At 33.4% G+C, this 19,431-nt stretch overlaps 2 protein-coding genes across 3 annotated transcripts in view; one reads left to right on the top strand and one right to left on the bottom strand.

Moving 5' to 3' along the window:
- nAChRa7 (nicotinic acetylcholine receptor alpha7 subunit) overlaps positions 1-19,431 on the top strand; it is a 177,271-nt gene that overhangs the window by 90,349 nt on the left and 67,491 nt on the right. For both annotated transcript variants that reach the window (XM_089170238.1, XM_015330050.2), the window contains one exon: positions 17,975-18,019. Coding sequence is in view for 1 of the 2 variants with exons in the window: in XM_015330050.2 (XP_015185536.1) it covers positions 17,975-18,019 (45 nt within the window). In the remaining variant the exon portion in view is untranslated. The remainder of the gene's footprint in view (positions 1-17,974; positions 18,020-19,431) is intronic.
- LOC149033220 (uncharacterized) lies at positions 3,217-4,886 on the bottom strand. Its single transcript, XM_089170075.1, has 2 exons — positions 3,580-4,886; positions 3,217-3,300 (listed from the first exon to the last, which is right to left on the bottom strand). The coding sequence occupies exon 1, from the start codon at positions 4,585-4,587 to the stop codon at positions 3,994-3,996; it is 594 nt and encodes a 197-aa protein (XP_089026201.1). The 5' UTR covers positions 4,588-4,886; the 3' UTR covers positions 3,217-3,300; positions 3,580-3,993.

The raw sequence follows: 19,431 nt of genomic DNA, 5'->3' as shown, positions 1-19,431 counted from the left end.
CAATCGAAAACAAAAGCTAAAGATCTTTCTGTTTATTGAATACATGAAAAGTCGGTCGTATTTATGCATATATTATGGTCAAACGGGGATGATGAAATTTCGAATGATGGATAGCTCGATTTCAAATGAGATATTATAATATTATCTTTTACTTATTTCTTGTATCTTTATTTCAATGCAATTTATTTTTAATTTTTTTGGACAAAAAAAAATAAAAAGAATGTTTTCTACAAGATTAAATAAATAGGAAAATAATATTATGTGATTGTTAATAGGACAAAATATTGTAAATACGAAATAAAAAAGGTTTAAGAAAATACGATCAAAGATATATATATATGTAAGTTTGGTCTAGTCCAAACTATAGCGCGACACGTCAGAGGTCGTTCCTGCTCGACACTTGTAGAGGGTTTCTCTATAGTAAAGATAATATTAGACTGAATTTTATTTTATGATTTTTATTGTTAGGATGCGACTTGCTTTTCTTTCTTGTACACTTCTCAACGGCTACGCACAGACTGTTGTAGTCTGGTGACCACTACTTGTTAGCGTGGTTCCCTAGCCTTCTAGTAACTTTAGAGGGCGCGACCTTCGGTCGTGCCGCTACATTACTCCCTTCGGAGCATTTTTCTTATTACATAAAATGCGAAACTTAAGATTATAGATGTTTACAAGTATATAAAAATATATAAAGATATATAAAAATATTGAACTATCTCTATCTTAACTTAATAAGTTTTAATTGGTACATACGAATCGGTATTGCAATCTTTTTCGACGAACGCTGGTTTTAATCTTTCTATAGATACATTTATATGTTTTCCTTTATAGTTAATTTTGAAAATATTATCTGTAATTCTTTGTATAATTTCGTAGGGACCTTCGTAAGGCGCTTCTAATGGTTTTTTTTACAGCGTCGACCCTTAAAAATATGTGCGTACATGTATATAACCTATCCTGAATAAAATGTTTCTTTTTGATATGGTGCGCTGTGGGTATCGGTCTGATTTGCCTTATATGTTGTCTTAATTTTTCTAAGAATATGTGTGGATCTTGTAATAGTTCTTCGCTGAGGAAAAATTCTCCTGGTAGTCTGATGTTTTCACCATATACCAATTCCGCAGCTGAAGCTTTTGTATCTTCCTTTAGGCTTGTGCGTAGACCAAGGAGCACTGTTGGTAGTATTCCTACCCAGTCTTTTTCTTCATGGCACATTATTGCTGCTTTAAGTGATCTATGCTATCTTTCTATCATTCCATTTGATGCAGGGTGATATGCTGTTGTTCTAATTCTTTTCGCTCCGACTAATTTGGTTAATGCTTCAAATAGTTGACTTTCAAATTGTGTTCCTTGATCAGTTGTAATTGTAATAGGAGAACCAAATCTTGAAATCCACTGCGAATAGAATGTTGTTGCCACCGTATCTGCTGAGGTATCCGGTATTGGAATTGCTTCTGGCCATCGAGTAAACCTATCGATCATAGTTAGGCAGTATCTCATATTTTTAATCGTTGGTAATGGACCTATTATATCTATGTGTACATGTTCGAAACGTCCTTGTGGTACTTCTATTTTCGAAGGTACCTGTTTGTTATGACGGCTTATTTTGCACTTTTGGCATGCTAAACATGTACTTGACCATTCTGCAATATCTTTGTTCATTTTTGGCCACATGAAGCTTTTTCCTATCAGGTGTTTTGTTACTCTGCCGCTGGGATGTGACAAATTGTGTACGTTCTTAAAAATCTGCCTCCGTAAAGAGACTGGAACGTATGGTCTTATGCTTTTTCCTACTATGTCGCCATATATGTACTTATCAGAGCTATCGAGGAAAATCTTCTGCAGGTTCCATTTTTCTTCTGCCAAAATATTCTTTAGTTCGTCATCCTCTTGTTGCTTTGCCATTAGCTCTTCTGTTGATACTAGGACTGGCATGTCTATGGTTTCCAGTCTTGACATAGCGTCAGCTGCCACATTGTCTTTTCCAGCAACGTAAACAATTTTGGAAGTAAACTGTCCTACGTAATCCAACTGTCTGGCTTGTCTTGGGCTTGCTTTGTCCATATTTTGCTTAAAAGCGTATGACAGTGGTTTATGGTCAGTCTCTATTATTAATTCTCTTCCTTCGATAAAATATCTGAAAAACTTTAAACTTTTATAGATAGCTAATAATTCCCTATCATAAACACTATATCTAATTTGCGCTTTTTCTAGTTTCCTTGAGAAATATCTAGTGGTTCCCATTTGTTATCGCAGAATTGTTCTAACACGCTCCAATTGCGTTATCGGAAGCATCAGTCTTTAATTTTAATACTGCTTTCTCTTTTGGGTATGCCAATAACGTTGCTGTGGCAATTGCTTCTTTGGCTTTTTTGAAAGCTTCTTCCGCTGCTTGATTCCATTCTATCAGTCTTTTGTCGTGCTTTTTGGCACCTATCATATATTTGTTAAGTGGGTCAAGCCATTCTGCAGCCTTTGGTAAGAACCTCCTATAAAAATTCACTACCCCAAGGAAACGTCGCATATCTGAAACAGTCTTTGGTTTGGTATAGTTTTGTATAGCGTGGACTCGCTCATCCAACGGCGCTATACCCTTATTATCTATCTTATAACCTAAGTAGTTTACGCTATTTTGAAAAAAATTGCACTTTGAAATATTTATTGTTAGTCCATATTGCCTAAGTCTATCAAATATTGCACGCAGATGTTTTTCATGGGATTCCTTATTTTTAGACGCTACAATTATATCATCTATGTAACAGGCACAGAAATCTAATTTGCTTAATACTATATTCATAAACCTTTGGAATGTTTGCGCCGCGTTACATAAACCGAAAGGCATCACTGTGTATTCGAACAAACCAAAAGGTGTAATTACCGCTGTTTTTTCTATATCTTCCTCAGCCAACGGAATTTGGTAATATGCTCTAGACAAATCTATTGTGGAAAATATATTACAGTCACGGAATTGTTGCGTGACGTCGTGTACATGTGGAATAGGGTACCTGTCTGGTACCGTAACGCTATTCAATCGCCTATAATCTCCACATGGCCTCCATTCGCCATTTTTCTTTGGTACCATATGCAGAGGGCTCGCCCATTGACTCTTGGACGGGCGACAGATTCCTTCGTTGACTAGTTGCTGAAATTCGGCTTGTGCGATTCGCAGTTTTTCCGGATTTAGTCTTCTTGCTCTCTCTGCTATTGGAGGACCTTTTGTGATTATATGATGTTTCACCGTGTGGCTGATGGGTTTCCTTGAAGTTGGTTTCGTTAAATCTGCGTACTCCCTAAAAAGTTCTAAATATGGACTATTACAGTTAATGGTCAAAATGGTTGGAACGTCAATATTTACTAATTCTGCTTTCCTAGAAAGCAATGTATTGCCGTCCAACAATTTTTTGTTTCTTAAATCAGGTAATAAATTATAAAAATGCAAGAAATCGGCGCCTATTATTGCTTTAGAAACATTCGCTATAATAAATCTCCATGAAAAATCTCGACGAAGTCCAAGATTTAAGTTTAAAAGTTTTTTTCCGAATGTGTCTATTTCTGCACCATTTGCCGCATATAACCTACACGTATTGTCTTTGGTATCATTTATCGAAGTACGTGGAATCACTGAGACGTCTGCACCAGTGTCTATTAGAAAACATGCTCCTGTTTTCCTATCATTTAACATGAGGCGCAGGTTTTTCGTCGCGTCGTCAACCGCCTCTATTTGAGACGCTAGCACTAGTTTTCCGAAGGCTTTCTTTTATCCGGGCCTGTCCACTTGCACGGGGATCTGCACTTCCACGATTGTTCCGCGAATTTCCAGTGGTAGTAATATAGGCCGTCATTGTTTCGGTGAGTGCTTGACGATCGGCTTCGACTTCGGGATCTTCCGCGGAAACTTCGGTACTAGCTTCTGCCGCGCATTAGGTTTTTTATCTCCTTTGTTAGTTGCGCGATTTCCCGCATGTATTCTGCTACCTCGCGATTGGTTGTTGCTTAAGCGGCCTTTCCTACTGGCGCTGCTTCCGAAATGGCGGCCGTTTCCGGCAGACGCTCTCTCTCAAGAATCTTGTCACCCATTTCCGCTAACTTTGCGGGTGACGTAATTTCGTCTGCAATGGCGAGGATCTCTTGTGCCCTGGTTGGCATCCTTTGCATCCATAACGTTAGGAGCATTTTTTCGCTAACACTATCACCTGCTAAGCGTTTCATTTCTCTCCAAAGTTCGGACGGTTTTTTGTCTCCTAATTCAACTCCCATTAACAATCGCCTTAACCGTTGTTCGTCGGATTTAGTTAGTCTGTGTATTAAAGCTTCCTTTAAATGTGTATACGTACATTGCTCGGGGGGGGATGCTAAGATGTCGTGTACCTCTCTTATCAGCGTGATATCCAAATTCCTTATCACCGCTGAAAACTTTACGGCATCCGATTTAACGTTGTACGCCGTGAATTCCTTTTCCAACATTACGAACCATAAATTTGGTTCCTCTTTCCAAAAAGCTGGAAGCGTTACATTTCTAAACTCACTGGCGTTGACTTCCTTTGTGTCGGCACGGGTCACGTCGGCTTCGATGGTTGGTTGCGCCATCGTTCTTCTACTTATTATTTTTTCTATTTTAGTTGTATTATTTTTTTATTTTTTTACGCGGACGTTCCCGGGTTTCGGCACCAATTTACTGTAGAGGGTTTCTCTATAGTAAAGATAATATTAGACTGAATTTTATTTTATGATTTTTATTGTTAGGATGCGACTTGCTTTTCTTTCTTGTACACTTCTCAACGGCTACGCACAGACTGTTGTAGTCTGGTGACCACTACTTGTTAGCGTGGTTCCCTAGCCTTCTAGTAACTTTAGAGGGCGCGACCTTCGGTCGTACCGCTACACACTCATACCAAGCGAGATACGCGGCCGTTCGCACTCGTCAGTCGTAACTGCGTGATAACAGCAGAAACCACGTTGAGATACGTGGGAGACTCATGGTGTCTGTCGCCAAGCAATATTATCAATTTCAATTTATAGTAATTGTAAATTCAATAATTAGTTAATAATTATATATTAATAATTATAATCAAGTAAAGCTGTACTTGTTGTTGATTCAGATAACCCTGCGTACAATCTTGTATTATAATTATTCTAATCGCTTTTTGAATATGTATATAGCGTAAATATATTTCAGTTATTACTAGCATCAACCGCAGTACAATTTATTGGTGACGTTGTTTCCAATTTTCGTAAGACAAGGGAATTTGTCTTATATATATATATACGATTGTTTTCACACAAGCGTGAAAGTAAAGCTTTAATTAGATAGGAAAAGCCGGACGGTAAATCGGTAAAGACGGTAACAGAAACTTACGATTTTTCGCTACAAAAACTTGTATTTAACGATCGAGTTTCTTATCGTAAAAACGAAGCAGCAAATTTTAACAAGGATTTAAATTCAAAGTCGCTTTTATCACTTTAAAAAGTGCTCATTTATACACGCGAAACACATATAATTTAAATCAACGAATATGTGTATGCGATACAACATTGTAACGAAATATTATATATATATATTACATGTAAAGGTTGTGTTAAAGTTTCTTTAATAATAATTGTGTTGATCCAAAGAAAATTGGCTTCAGAGAAAAGGGACAGAGAACATTCTTCGTTCATTAGCACTTTCTCTCATGTTTGATCATTTATTAGGTGAGAAGACAAGACAAACAAATGGAATAAGCTGACGACGACAATTTGTTTGACCGTATGACGTTTTCTCGAAACGTTCACGTTTCTAGTGCAGGCTTGTTCTTGTTTATTCGTAGTACACCTGATGCGAGATTTAATAGGTCGTCGATCTTGTAATTCAAGTAGCCTGAATCCCCTGTCCCTGAACTAACTTCGGCAAACGTAATTGCCAACTTGGCTGAACTAACAAAACCCAGAGTATATCAATCAACGTCGTGCTCTTTTCGATAACCACAATTTAAGACGCTATCGTTACTCTAAAAAGCAATTCAACTATCGAACCGAAAACCGAGCAATATTAGAAACTAAACTATTTCCATGGAAGTAACAATCAGTTTCGAATTTAACAATTTATGATCATTTATAATCACAGCGGGTAGAGAATTATATACTTGTTTTTCTTATAAACAGACAAATTACTATTCTAACGAATTTTTACTAGGAATGATAGATTTACGAAATGCGATCTCGAATTCTGATACCAAGAAAAATTGGTGTCGAGAATTGATCGAAACTTGGAGTTGTTGTCTCTTGGTAAACTGAGTCTTAAGATCTTTCCTTGAAGTGTCTTCGAAGAATTCCAATGGTCATCGGATTTAATCGAATTCAGGAGAACTATGCGTGCTATGATAATTTCTTTTTATTTTCACGTGCTAGGGGAGAATTTTCTTTTCATTTTTATATTTTAAATTTTATAAAGCATTTTATAATTTTATTGTAATCTTAATTTTTATTTGTAAGTGATAGGTATGCACTTAATTTAGAAATAAATTTCTTATCGGGATTGAATATAACAAGATATTGATATTATTAAGTAATCACTTGAACCTTCCTTCGAAATATTCCTTTTTTGTGATTTTATGTTAATATTGTTTGGCCGCGTTGCCAAAGAAAGAATCTTGAAGAAACTTCGTAAATTGTTACGATATAGGAACTAGACGACGCCAGAATTTAATAGCATAACCTCTGTTTATGGTCGTATAACCATTAACCGGTTGTGTTAGTACTTACGTGAATACCGAGTGAATCAAAAATGTAAGCCTATACTTTAGAAACTTGTAGAATATTGAATTTCGGTTTAAACAATTGTTGTAAGTATAGATCTGTAAATGTTTCTTTAAAAATAGTCGATGAAAAATGGGGAAAATATATAAATATACGTTATTTAAGGTTATTAATTTAATGGACGAAACCAGTTGCAAGAATGATCGCAATTATCATTCATAACTGTCACTGATATAATCGCTTTATTTGTTGAAAAAGGAATTAGAAACGCGTTAATCGACTTTACCAGTTTTCCTATCTTCTTTTTCTTTTTTTTATAGATGCCATTAATTAATTGAATCGCAATGATGGATGAATACATTAAGAGGGGGTAAAAATAAAAAACGATTGAAATAATATCGAAATTTTTTAATTAAATTGTCCGATCACTTATCGCGTTGAATTATTCCACTTAAATGGTGAATAATAGAAGAACAAACACATTTTTTCCTATTAAATCGATGAAACCAATACAAATACTCGTGACGAATGCTATTGTGTTTTACCTTTGACAGTTCATTGCTACGTATTACTCTCTTAACGATAGAGTAAGCAACTTTGAGTAGAGCTTGGTTGACTAGTGATAAAACGCGTCTTAGGAAGTACTTTGTAATAAAGAATAGAGAGTAAGTAAAGTGGTGTCGTTCGTCAGCTAATAATCCTGACGACTTTAATTGCTCTCGAGTGAAGAGTTATTAAGCTTAGCATTCGGTTTAGTTTGGAGCATGTCTAGAAGTGACAATCATGGTGTTCGATCGTACAAGTAAAGAATAGATCATTGAACTTAGCATCTATTTAGTGGTAGATGTGACCATTACAAAGTATCTTTCAAATGTCTAGTTATCGTCATTATTTTATTATGATTGTTCTCAGTCAATATCGTGACAATTGATTTATTCAACAAAATAATCAATAAAATAATATTACTATCTAAAATTAACATCGTATTGAAAGATGTTTACTAAAATTTAATATTCTTTAGCAGATATAAAAAAGTATTTCTTATTTTTATAAAAACAACGGTTTAATAAAATTTTGTAAAACAAATTTCAATTGCTATCGATCAGAGAATATTTATTTCAAAAAAAGGAATTTCATTCGATTTTGAGAAATATTTTCGATACGTTTCTACGGATCTCGTTTCTCTAAATATCCTTCCGATCTATTACCGAGTTTCTCGATAAAATGCGAAAATAGTTTGTTTCGTGTCACTTGTTACGACGATCACAGAGGGGAACTGTGACATAAGAATTCCTCGTTCTTCTGTGAAGAAAAAGGAGGAACGCGTCGCGTTAACTTTTTCGAAAAGCGAAACTTTTTCAACGTTCGTATGCGTGACAAAACATTGGATTAATATACAACATTTATCAAAGATTTTCTATAGAATATAATTTCGTTGAAAGAATCCAAGTGTAATACGTTTTCTTTATCGATCCTTCGAAATCTTCTCGTCCTCTTTCTACGAAAATATTCAAATAGTATGCTTTCGTAAATATTATTGTATCGGTTAATGCAGTCGACATCATTAACCTAAAAACGATGAATAAGTGATAGAGTTGGATTTGCATTTAAATTCGTCTCTAAAGTAGTTATCACATTTATTTCTTCGTGTTTTTATGATGTAACATAAAAGCATGCTGTTTTATTCGTACGATGTGTTTTTTTTTTTTATTAGTACCACCGTAGAATATGAATAAAATAAAATCAAATCAAATGAAATAGAAAAGAACGTTGTGAAACAACGTTCGCTTGCTTAAACGAGGTGTGAGTACGAATTCGTGTAAATAAATAGGTAGACAGTTAGATACATTGATGATGGTTTAACGGTTTGACTTTTCGATTAGTTACATAGTCATTAACAATGCACGCAGCAATTCACCTTGTAGATATCTATGATTCACGATATAACCGCTTGTCACGAGCATTCTCGGCAATGCGTTCGTACGCTGCTAATGACTGCATTTCGCGGAATTGCAGTTCAGCTAGTTTCATGAAATGATAGTAGGGCGCGGGGGGTGAGGAAGGTGGAAGCGAATGGTAAGTAGGAAAGGGATGAGAAAATAGAAAAGCGTAGTACCTACCTATGAAAAGCGGTTTCTTTAATATGCGACGTGATACAAAATTTCTTTTTTAAAACAAAATCTTTCATTTGCGTAGATAGGAAAAAGAAAATGAAGGATTAAGAAATAAGAGTTATAACGAGTTCTTTCCTTAGTGTTAATGGTTCCATGGTTGCCTTCGGCGTATCTTCGGGTATAGTCGGTGTGCGTACTACCTCCTTAGGAATAAACTAGCGACAACACTATATTTATTTCGTTTTCAAAGTCCTTTGAATTAGGATACGTTCTTGCGAGTAAAGATAATACTATCCAGGTACGACGAACTTGATAACACTTCTAACGATCAAACATGACTCTAGTTTTAAATCCTCGCGTAAATTACACTCTTTACAACTTTTCCTTCTAGTCGGAATGGAATATTCACTCGTTAAAGTGAGACGACGGTTATGAGGAAGATAGACAGAGAAAAAGAGAGAGAGAGAAAGTAACTTTTTTAATCATAGCGTTCGAGAGAATTCTCATTTTGACAGTCTATGTTGAATGGTTTATTACATTTATTTGTTGTTTGTTTTGATATTGTGGTATATATTTACATTCGGCGAAGTTTCCACGCCACGCTTTCGGCACCATTTTTCATTTCGTCAATTTCATTGGAATAAATGTAAGTTGACTGTGATTGTTTTACTCGTGTTATAATCGGCAAATACAAAAACGAACAATACATAACTAGGGAAAACTAGTGCGAGGACTTAAAAGCTCTCCTGAACTTAACGATTTAAACTAAAAGTGAAGTTTTTAAAAGCTGATATTTCTGTTGAAGTACTTTAAAATTGTCTTTTTCTCTCTTAACAGCAGCCCAAAATGCGCCTTAGAGAAAGGAAATGGAGGCCTCTCGTACTTCGCGGCTTTACCTCTATTACGTAATTTTTGTATCTAGCTACCTATTAGGAAAAGTTTTTGAAGGAAAAAGTAGAAGTACACATTTTGAGATGTCGATTGACCCGAATTAAATGACTTAACTTTCATTTTTATACGAAGTAACAACAACGATTTACTTCAATGAGCTATCAGTTTTACGATACAAATGATATTTTTTAACAAATCAATTTAATTATTGATTTTTTATCAATTCGTTTCATTTTATTTTACTAATGTTCACAATTGTTGGTAAGGTGTCAAATATAAAAGCAATGAACAATGTAATTGAACGTAATCGTTGGGTTCCGAAAATCGATCGGTTTACAATTATCCATTGAAACCGCAGGATCGTGACATTTTCCATGAATACAACGTTGATCGGTTGACCCTTCGATACTGCCAACGTCGTCGTAGCTGAACACGCAAATTGGTCACGCAACGTCACGGCATTCTCCAAATGACTATAACATGTTACGGCATTACTCAGCTGCTTGATATATGCACTTACGTGTGCATACCGTACTAGAGTATCTGGTATTTCCCTTCTTGTCAATTCGATAAACATTAAATTCCGTCTTACAATTGAATCATTTAATAAGCTGAATTTTTTTCACAAAATATTTGTAGATAAAAATAAATACTAGGCAAACGAGTTTTTAAAATGATTTGTTGACTTAAATTTTAAGTTTGAAAACATCGAGTTTAAATAAGAAAATAAAAACAAAAATGAAAAAGATAGAGACCTGATATTTATCGTTTTCTTACTTATGACATAAATTATCAGAAATACCACATAGGTAAATTACTAACTTGACGTTTGAAATTTTATAGAAAATAAAAAAAATGAATATAATAAGAGGTAATAATTTTTTTCAAAATACACAATAGAAAACAAAGACAGGATAATTTACGACGTAAAAAGAATATCTTTTTATAATAAAATTTAGTCGTAAAATGAGTGAAAGAGAGTACTTCGTCATTGATACCGGAGATATTTATTTTATATTTATATATCTTCTACAATGCAACGACATCAAACTCCATCGTAACGAATTTTTATTCCAGTTCTATTTCTGTAGTTTTCAAGGAAAAAAGGAAGTGTTCTCGAAAACTGCAGGGTATGCAGTAAAAAGACGTCCTCCGAGACGACTTTCTTATAGAGGCTATACCCTTTTGGAATGCAATGTAAGGTAAAGAATACCTATCACAGAAATAACGGGAAAACACGTTGGTCGAAGGTGGTAGGGATTGAATCTGCGATTCATGTTCTCGAGGGACTTACAGTGGGATTCTAGTCGCAAATTCCTCGGAAAGTCGTCTTGCGGATTCACCTTGCCTAGCAGTGCCCATTGATTTGGAAATTATGAGGAATCCCCGTAGAGTCACTTTCCACTTTTCTTCATTTTCATCCCTTCTATTTCTATATATATCTCTCTTTCTCTTCTTCTCTATTTTTCTTTCTCTATCTTTTGCCAATTATTTCAAAGCAGCAAACTGGACTATAGTCAGGTACTTCGTACGTGAAGTTTTCGTTGTTTCGAACGCATCACGAAACTCTGAACAACGTTACCCATAATGGCATTGGGTATATGCCTGTTTGTCGTTCTGACCTAACTAAAGTAATCTTAATTAAGCGCTTTCGAAGTTAGCCGCTAGCCATTATCCGTCGAAAGGATTAGCTTTAGAAATAATAGTCTTTTGGTATAGTACAAAAGCGCTATTTAATCTGTAGCATATATATGCAATCTCTATTCCTCTGTCTTACTCTAATTCTTATTTTTCTTTCTTTCATACCTTTGAGAGAGTTTGGTTACTTTTTTATTTTTTTTTCATAAAGAATGATAAAAATTTTCTTTTTCTTAGGTCTTTATGTAAACGAAAAAATAAGAAAGATAAAATATTATTTATAAAATTTGGATCTATTCTATTACTTGATAGAAACGTTTAACAAATTTTCATAATTAAAAAAAAATGAAAAATAATAATATAATCTGATAAAAATATAATCTGTATTATGGAAGTACAGACACGTGTCAAGTGAAGATAGGAGGGTTTTCTCGCGACTATAGCCAAAGCTGTGGCCAGCGATTGAAATAGGTCGGATGGTTCGCGGTGGATGTTCGGTTTACCGTAACACGAATAGACCTGCTGCCGCTTTGATTTCATAAAATCTCTGATAACGGAGTTACGGAGAACGATTTACTCCAAGATTATAGTAAATACCTCTTACTGCATCGTACTCGAGCGGACATTCAACGGTTCGCTCCAATTTTCTCTCTCGGATTTTCAAGGTGAGAGCTAATTCAGCGAAATGCACATTGCTAAGGGATGAAATAATCCAATTAGCCTGATAAAAGGGATGCCTTGGTTATAATATGAATTATGATTTTTTAATCGTATACTGCGACCTAATATCTGTTCTGGTATTAGATACCTAACAGCTTACCGAAAAAGATTATCATGACTTTGGTATGGTAAATAGGTAAAGTCGAAAGAACGGAACAGTTAGGAAGATTGCCTTTCTTGCTCATCTTTATTACTTTTACACGAACAAGAAGAAGAGGACGCGATATCTGGCAACTGTGGCGCATTAGTTAACTCATCCCAAAGGAATACCTACTAATGAAAACTTCTAATGAGATGTTGAATTATGCGAAGGAAAGATAACGTAGACTGTGAAATGCTGCTGGTTTGACTTAACCTCGACCTTTCGAACGAATACGACCAAATATTCCTTCAGTCCGAGATCGGGAAAAGGAGTAAATGATAAGATTCAATTATCGAAAAACAGTTTATCTCGCTGAAAATAAGCTAGCGAAAAAGAGAAAGAAAGGGCTAGGGTAGGGTAGGGTAGATAGTTTGGAGGAGTTACAATGGATTAGAAATGGTCCAGCGTCGATTTATTCTTGGAGGGGGAAAAAAAAGAAAAAGTAAAAGTAAAAGGACAAAATGACGAAATTCGAAACTGATCGAATTTCAAATCCTTTTTGATCTAATGATTATGAGTAAAATAAGAACAAAATTCGACTAGTTTGTTTCCCTGGTTGATCAATTTGAAACTAAGTGGATACGTCCGTTTCGATACGCTTTGAAGAGCGAAGCTAAAAGCTTGAGGGCGGAGCGGACTGATGTTGACCAAACACTCACGTAACCGAGTTAACTTTAAGCTCAGGTTTAAGCTTCGGCTTAAGACGAGCTTACATTCTGCGCCGAAATGACACGATGGACTCACCGTACATATTCTTGAAATCATCCATACAATCATGTCCTCTGTTTCATATGAGATACAATATTTCGTGTTAATGAAAAACAAATAAAATGGGAAATGTTTTATAAATAACCCCATTATTCCATTTTATAAATTATGTTCGGTATTATTTAATCGTATTTAAAATTATTGTATAAAATCTTCATTTGTAAAATAATAATTCCTTGTTAAATGAAACGTTTCTGTGTTATAATGAAGAACCGAGCGATTAGATGCGAGTAAGTTAATTGCTTTAGAAAGATGTGGTAGACACAAATTTTCCACCATTTCGTGTATAAATTCAATTTTTAAGAATGACTTAATAAACGGAACGCACACACAGTGCGGTTTGATATTTTGAATAGAATGAAAGGTCAGCAGCGTGGGTACGACGATTATATCTGCGGAACTTGTATGTATATATGTACACATACGTGTGTATAAAATATGTCATGTACATTTGTTTATATGAATAACGTTTCGGACGTAGTTCCGAGAAGATCGTTCTGTGAATGTGGAGTGTGGCTGTAAGTTGAAAATGACACATATTATATTAGGTATAAGCTTTTTTTCCTTTTGTTTTATATGGTCAGTTTTTAATCAAGTAATTAAGCCTTTATCAGGGGATAACCTAAAGAATTGTAGGTGACTTGTCGAGTGATGAGATTTGGATGTGAGAATTGAAGGGGAAGAGGGTAGTTAAAGTATAAAATCTATTGAGATTCTATTACAAGAGATAGATAGATAATTAAAAATTAAAATAAAATACTTATCCTTTTGTGCTGCTGGTAGGATAGACCTCTGGCTCTGCTTCGATCAACACAAATAGAATAATTCTAGTCTAATACTTTACTAACTTCCAAATTCGTTTATCTTTTAATCTATTCTTGTATATTAACGATCAATCTTATAAATGTTTCACAGATTTTACAGAACAGAATACGGACTTATTAATTAAACTGAATGTTGACTTAATATCGAAAACAGAAATACCGGATTAGAGAAAATTAGGAATCAAAATTTCTGCATTTTCTTCCTGATCTTATATATAAACCTATTCCTTCTCCTTTTAATTTTTTGCATATTTTAAAGATCACTCGTTTTTTGTAAATTAATTCTTCTCATCGCAAATTGTGTTTTTAACAATTGTAAGAAAAAAAATAATTAACCATTTTGTTAATACGCAATAAAGTTCGTTCTTGAATGGGGCATTGATCGAACGTTTTAGGATTCGATCGAAGATCGAGAGATATGTTTGTTCTATCAACGACGACGACGACGACGACGACAGAATCGTATCCTTTTCAATATTATTAATCAATCCAGCAGGTTTTCTTTTCATGATAGCGACTCGTTTGTTGATCAGAAAAGGAATACCCATTATGGTCTAAGATGTAAATTACATCGAGAAAGACTATGACGACCACGACGAACTAGTTTATTGCAATTTATTAATTGCCTCGAACTTGTTAGTAATTGTGCAGCAATTCTCGATAAGCAAAGATAACGAGATTTAAGAAGATTCATGATAGTTACGACTTTGTTTTCTTCTTCATCCTTCTTCTTAGATATTTATTCCGTTTTGAGAAGTAAAAAAAAACAATAAAAATTATAACAACCGTGTTTCAAAGGATATCAAGTATCTAATCATTTGTAGACTCTTAATTAAAAGTAAACAAGATAATTTTCTTTTACATTGAAATATTTTTACAATCTACATAATCAATAAAGAAATTGCCGTTTTCTACGTCCCTATAAAATACATTTTTAATTTTCACTGTTCGTGGAAATGTCGGAGGTCGGAATTATGATTACTCTATATAAAAGTTTGCCGTAAATCGTTAAACACGAAATAAAATATATTTCTCTATGAATTGCGAGGGAACTGTAACCCCCGTGCTTTGCTTCCCGCTCACTTAAACTTCGACAAGAGCATTTACATGGAATTTTCCTTTTCTAGAAAGTGAACGGTATTTAAGTGTAAGTTTGAAATACGAGTATGTTTGTTGAACAAACAAACAAACAAAAAATAAAAAAATAGAACAAAAATAAAATAAGTAAAGAAGAAAAAAATAAGAATAAAATCAGCAATGCAAATTGGTGAATTATTTAATCGATTTTCTCTTTATTTTTCTCTTTCACATTGCCGAAGAATAGTTTAGCTTGATAATGTTATAAACAAATAAAAGATGCTGTAATTTTCTCTACTTCCATTTTATTTTTGCTCAAAATAGTTCATTATGAATTTTTCATCTTTAAAAAAGTATTCCAATAGAGAATATACATACTATACGTATAACATATAAGTATATAATTAGGTATATAAAATTTACGAACAACTATATAGAATATGTTAAATTAGAGTTTGTGATAAAAAAAATATGTCTTCAGATCACATGTGTTAGAAGTGAAACCTTTAAAAAACAAAGTTTCGGGAGAATGAAACGAATGAACAGTATCCACTGTAAGATAATTGTAGAATTTATTTATTATAATATTGTTACCATATATAACAAAGGGCACCAGTATGATCTCTGGGTGGAATAGCTGATTAAATCTACACTTTTCCAAATTCAAGCAATAAAAATGAAATGCTGAATGCGATAGTTATAAATAGACAACAGAATCGTAAGATGTTTATCGAGGTAAATATAATTCGTCGTAAACTAAGTAAATATAGAATATCCATTTGTGAAACTCAGATATAAAATTTTATTGGTTACGATAGTTTTCGAATTCTCACTTTCATCTACATTTTTGCGCTGTCAAAAAAAAATATGATTATATTGTGGTGTAATTGTATAAAAGTGGATGACTCATATTTATGCGATGTTATCATTAAAAAAATAAAATTATTTAAAAGAAGATGATAATAGGCGATGCACGAGGAAGTAGAATACGTACGCATAGTAATCATGCAAATACATAATCAGATGGTATATATATCCTATGTATGTATGTATATTAAGATGGTCTGCCATGTAGCTGAGAGATCGTTCAATTTAAACGTATATTTTGAGTTTGCTCGCAAATGTCGACAACATATGTACTTACCTATATTTGCCAAGCATCCGTCCTTCGTATATGCGAAATACACTTGTAATCGTGATGAGAGCGTTGTTGAACAAAGAGAAAGAGAGAGAGGGAGAGAGAAAAGAATCTATTGCTATACGTGACAGGGGTTGGTAATATTTCGGCGCAAAGGATTTCTGAACGGAAAGTGGAAGAATATATATGTGCCAAGAGTAAAAAAAGGGAAAGAGGGGAGGAGGAGGAGAGAGAGAGAGAGAGAAAAAGAGAGGTATACCAACGAAAGGTTCATTTTATTCCTTCCCCTTAAATTACAGACATTTTTTACTTAGATATAAGAGAGACAGAAAGAAAGAAGATAGAATCCTCTTATCCACGCTATCAGAAGAGACGGTTTTATAGGATAGGATATGATATTCTTTATGTAAAACGTTATTTCGCATATATCAAGTGATACATCTATGACAGATACATATTCTCTGAAAAATATTGAACGTTTTTACATGTGCATGTTTGCCTTGTTGAAAAATGTTTCTTGCAAATCGAATGATGGTAAGTGCCTAACGAGAGTGAAAATATATTAAATTGCTTAATATATTTTCTTATAATAGAAATATTAAATTGCATAGAGTATAGAAAAAAAAGTTACACGAAAGCATTCATTTGGTACAGTATTTTTTAAATATAAATTCTTTTTATATTTTTTTTGTATTTTTTTTTTTTTTATACGATTACCCATATTACAGGGTAGCTAATTTTTGTGCTTAACGAATTATCCTTACCATAATTTAGTTGCTCTCTTTAAGGCCTCTTTCAGGAATTTATGTAGGTCAGCTTTCATTCAATGGATTCTTTGAGAGAAGAAAGATTTAACGAGTTACCTATGCACGTTTTTTCTCTATCTCTTTCTCGTTTCTGGTTTATTTCTTTCTTTGATGATTGAATGAAATTTGTAAATCCTATGTTTGTTTTCATTAGGTTTTTTTTCTGTTGTTTTTTTTCTTTTTTTCTTTTTTAAATATATTTTAAAGATATTTTTATCAATTTGTAATGCCTGTTAATCATCGATTAACGCGTTCCTGTTATATATTTATTTTTCATTGACAAAGTTCGAATGTTTGATGGAAGTTTCATGACAAGCAAAAGTAACATCGTGCATCCATCGACGTGTGTATTTACTTCTTGGTATTAGAACCAAACACACAGATGCGACTCCCTTAACGGATATTGACAACTTTTTGCCATAAGTTTCGAAAGAGTACGATGTGGGGAAGAAAGCTTTCTAACATATGACATTCTTTCATGGACAAAACGAAGTTTATATACACATACGTATATGTTTACGTACATACTTACACATGTAGAAAAGTGCATGCAAGAAAAATAACACTATTCATCGGTTTATATGTGTGATAACGTCACGTTTTATGAACGTGTTATATGAAATAAATTAGAAATTTGGAAAATTTCGCTTGAAAATGTTTTGCGTTAAATAATTTGTTTTTATAATAAGTTGTTCAATTAAATCTGTAATTAATTTAATAAATGAATAAATAATTATTTCGTCCTATTAAAAAGATTTCAAGATTTGATTATAAACTAATATTAAATTGTAATTTTTAAAAATTAACAATGCAAATTTTCGAAAACGTTACGCGTATTAACAGCAAAGTTTCATTGTAACTAAAAACATCTCTGTTTTCATAACGGAATAGTGCTAACGGAACGTTTTGTTTAAATATAATGAACAATCCAATTTGCTGTTTGAAAACACGAACAAAGTAATCAACGTTAATGTTACCGTAATTTCATATAGAAATTAACTTTTAATCATTTCTTTGATATTCAATTATATTATCAGTTTGAATAATTTTGCGTAAATGTACGAGAATTTTGTGCCTTTCGATATACCAATTAAGAAATATTTGTCTTTTTCGTGTTTCAGGACGAGAAGAACCAACTGCTCATCACGAATCTTTGGCTGAAGTTGGTGAGTTTATTCTTTGAAAATGCAAAAGAGCGTAACGAGCGTTCGTTAAAATTGTACGATCTAATTCCTGCCAATTAAATCGTGTAGAATAATCGATACGTTTTCGGATGCTTTTACGTATCTGCCGGTATGTTAACCGACGCTAAATTAAACCAAAAATATATAGGAACTAAATGTATAGGATATATAGGAAAAATATATAGGAAATATATAGGAGGGGTGCCCCGCCACGCGTTGCTGTGGCTCACAATCAGTCCAATACACACGTCTTTAAGTCAACGAATTACCTTATACCGCTATCTGTTAGAATCTTATTGAACTAACAGAGATAGTCATGACTCTTTGTTAATAAACAAATAATTCGCAATAAAATAATATTGCGATTATAAATTGAGATATGAACTATCCTATCTTTCAAGTTGGATGAAACTGCACACAGTGTGCAAAATTTTATTAAAATCGGTTCAGTTGCTTAGGAGTCCATTGCGGACAAACAACGCGTCACGTAATTTATATATATTAAGATGGTGAAATAAATTCAAATAAATCCGTATTCCTAATATGAATATACAGGAAAGGTTTCGTTGCCGAGGTTAATTTCAGTTATACATGTATCGTTGTATAACTGTCATGTGGAAATATTCTGATTATTTTGTGTAAAAAAAAAGAAATAAAAAAAACAAATTCGCAAACAAAAAGAAAGACAGAAGAAAAAAAAGAAGGAATTGAAAAGAGATGATACGTTGAATTTCGTTTTGTAATTTTTCAATTCAATTTGGCCAATTACGTTCGCATTAGACGCATTAGGGTGAGTAACTTAAACATTAATTAATATTTTCCCTTCTATCCGTACACGCTAAATCGATTTTTGTTATTTACAAAGACCAATTAAAAATGGAATCACCGGCAACAGGTTAGATTCTCAGTATGAAACTAAACTCGAGTGGCTAACGCGTTCTTGTTAGGACAAGTTGCGAAAAAGTAACGAGTCACTCAGTCGTTCTTCTTGTCCTTTCGAACTTTCTTTTTTAAACAACATTGTTCTTTCGAATCGTTTTTGTCAGTGGTGTCAAACATGACAGTCCATTGTGGTTCGTAATTTGAAACACCTATGCCATATACAAATGTTTTTTCTTAAGTCTTTTCTTTTTGCTTTCACAATTTCGTTAAATTAAATTTGATTATTTTTATTCATATATAAGTTTGACGCCAATAGTTCAGATTTGGCATTTTATAACTATTCTACTTGCATGCATAAAAATTAAAATCATCTTTCCTTTGAGATCGAAGATTTTATTATTTTTCCCAAAATTAACTCGATTAACTTTCAAATTGTGGATATTTGCGTTCATGTTCTCGTTGATATTTATTAAATTAATCAAATATTTTTTTGTAATAATCTTATTATTTTT

This window comes from Polistes dominula, unplaced genomic scaffold (assembly GCF_049000335.1).
Source record: "Polistes dominula isolate Pdom_NZ unplaced genomic scaffold, Pdom_raw_medaka contig_15, whole genome shotgun sequence".
NCBI lineage: Eukaryota > Metazoa > Arthropoda > Insecta > Hymenoptera > Vespidae > Polistes > Polistes dominula.
Note: the sequence above shows the minus strand (reverse complement) of the source record. Positions and strands in the feature narration are given on the sequence as shown.

Bases quoted from the DNA above. Each gene is read 5' to 3' on its own strand.
- LOC149033220 (XM_089170075.1), bottom strand. From the start codon at position 4,587: ATGGCGCAACCAACCATCGAAGCCGACGTGACCCGTGCCGACACAAAG.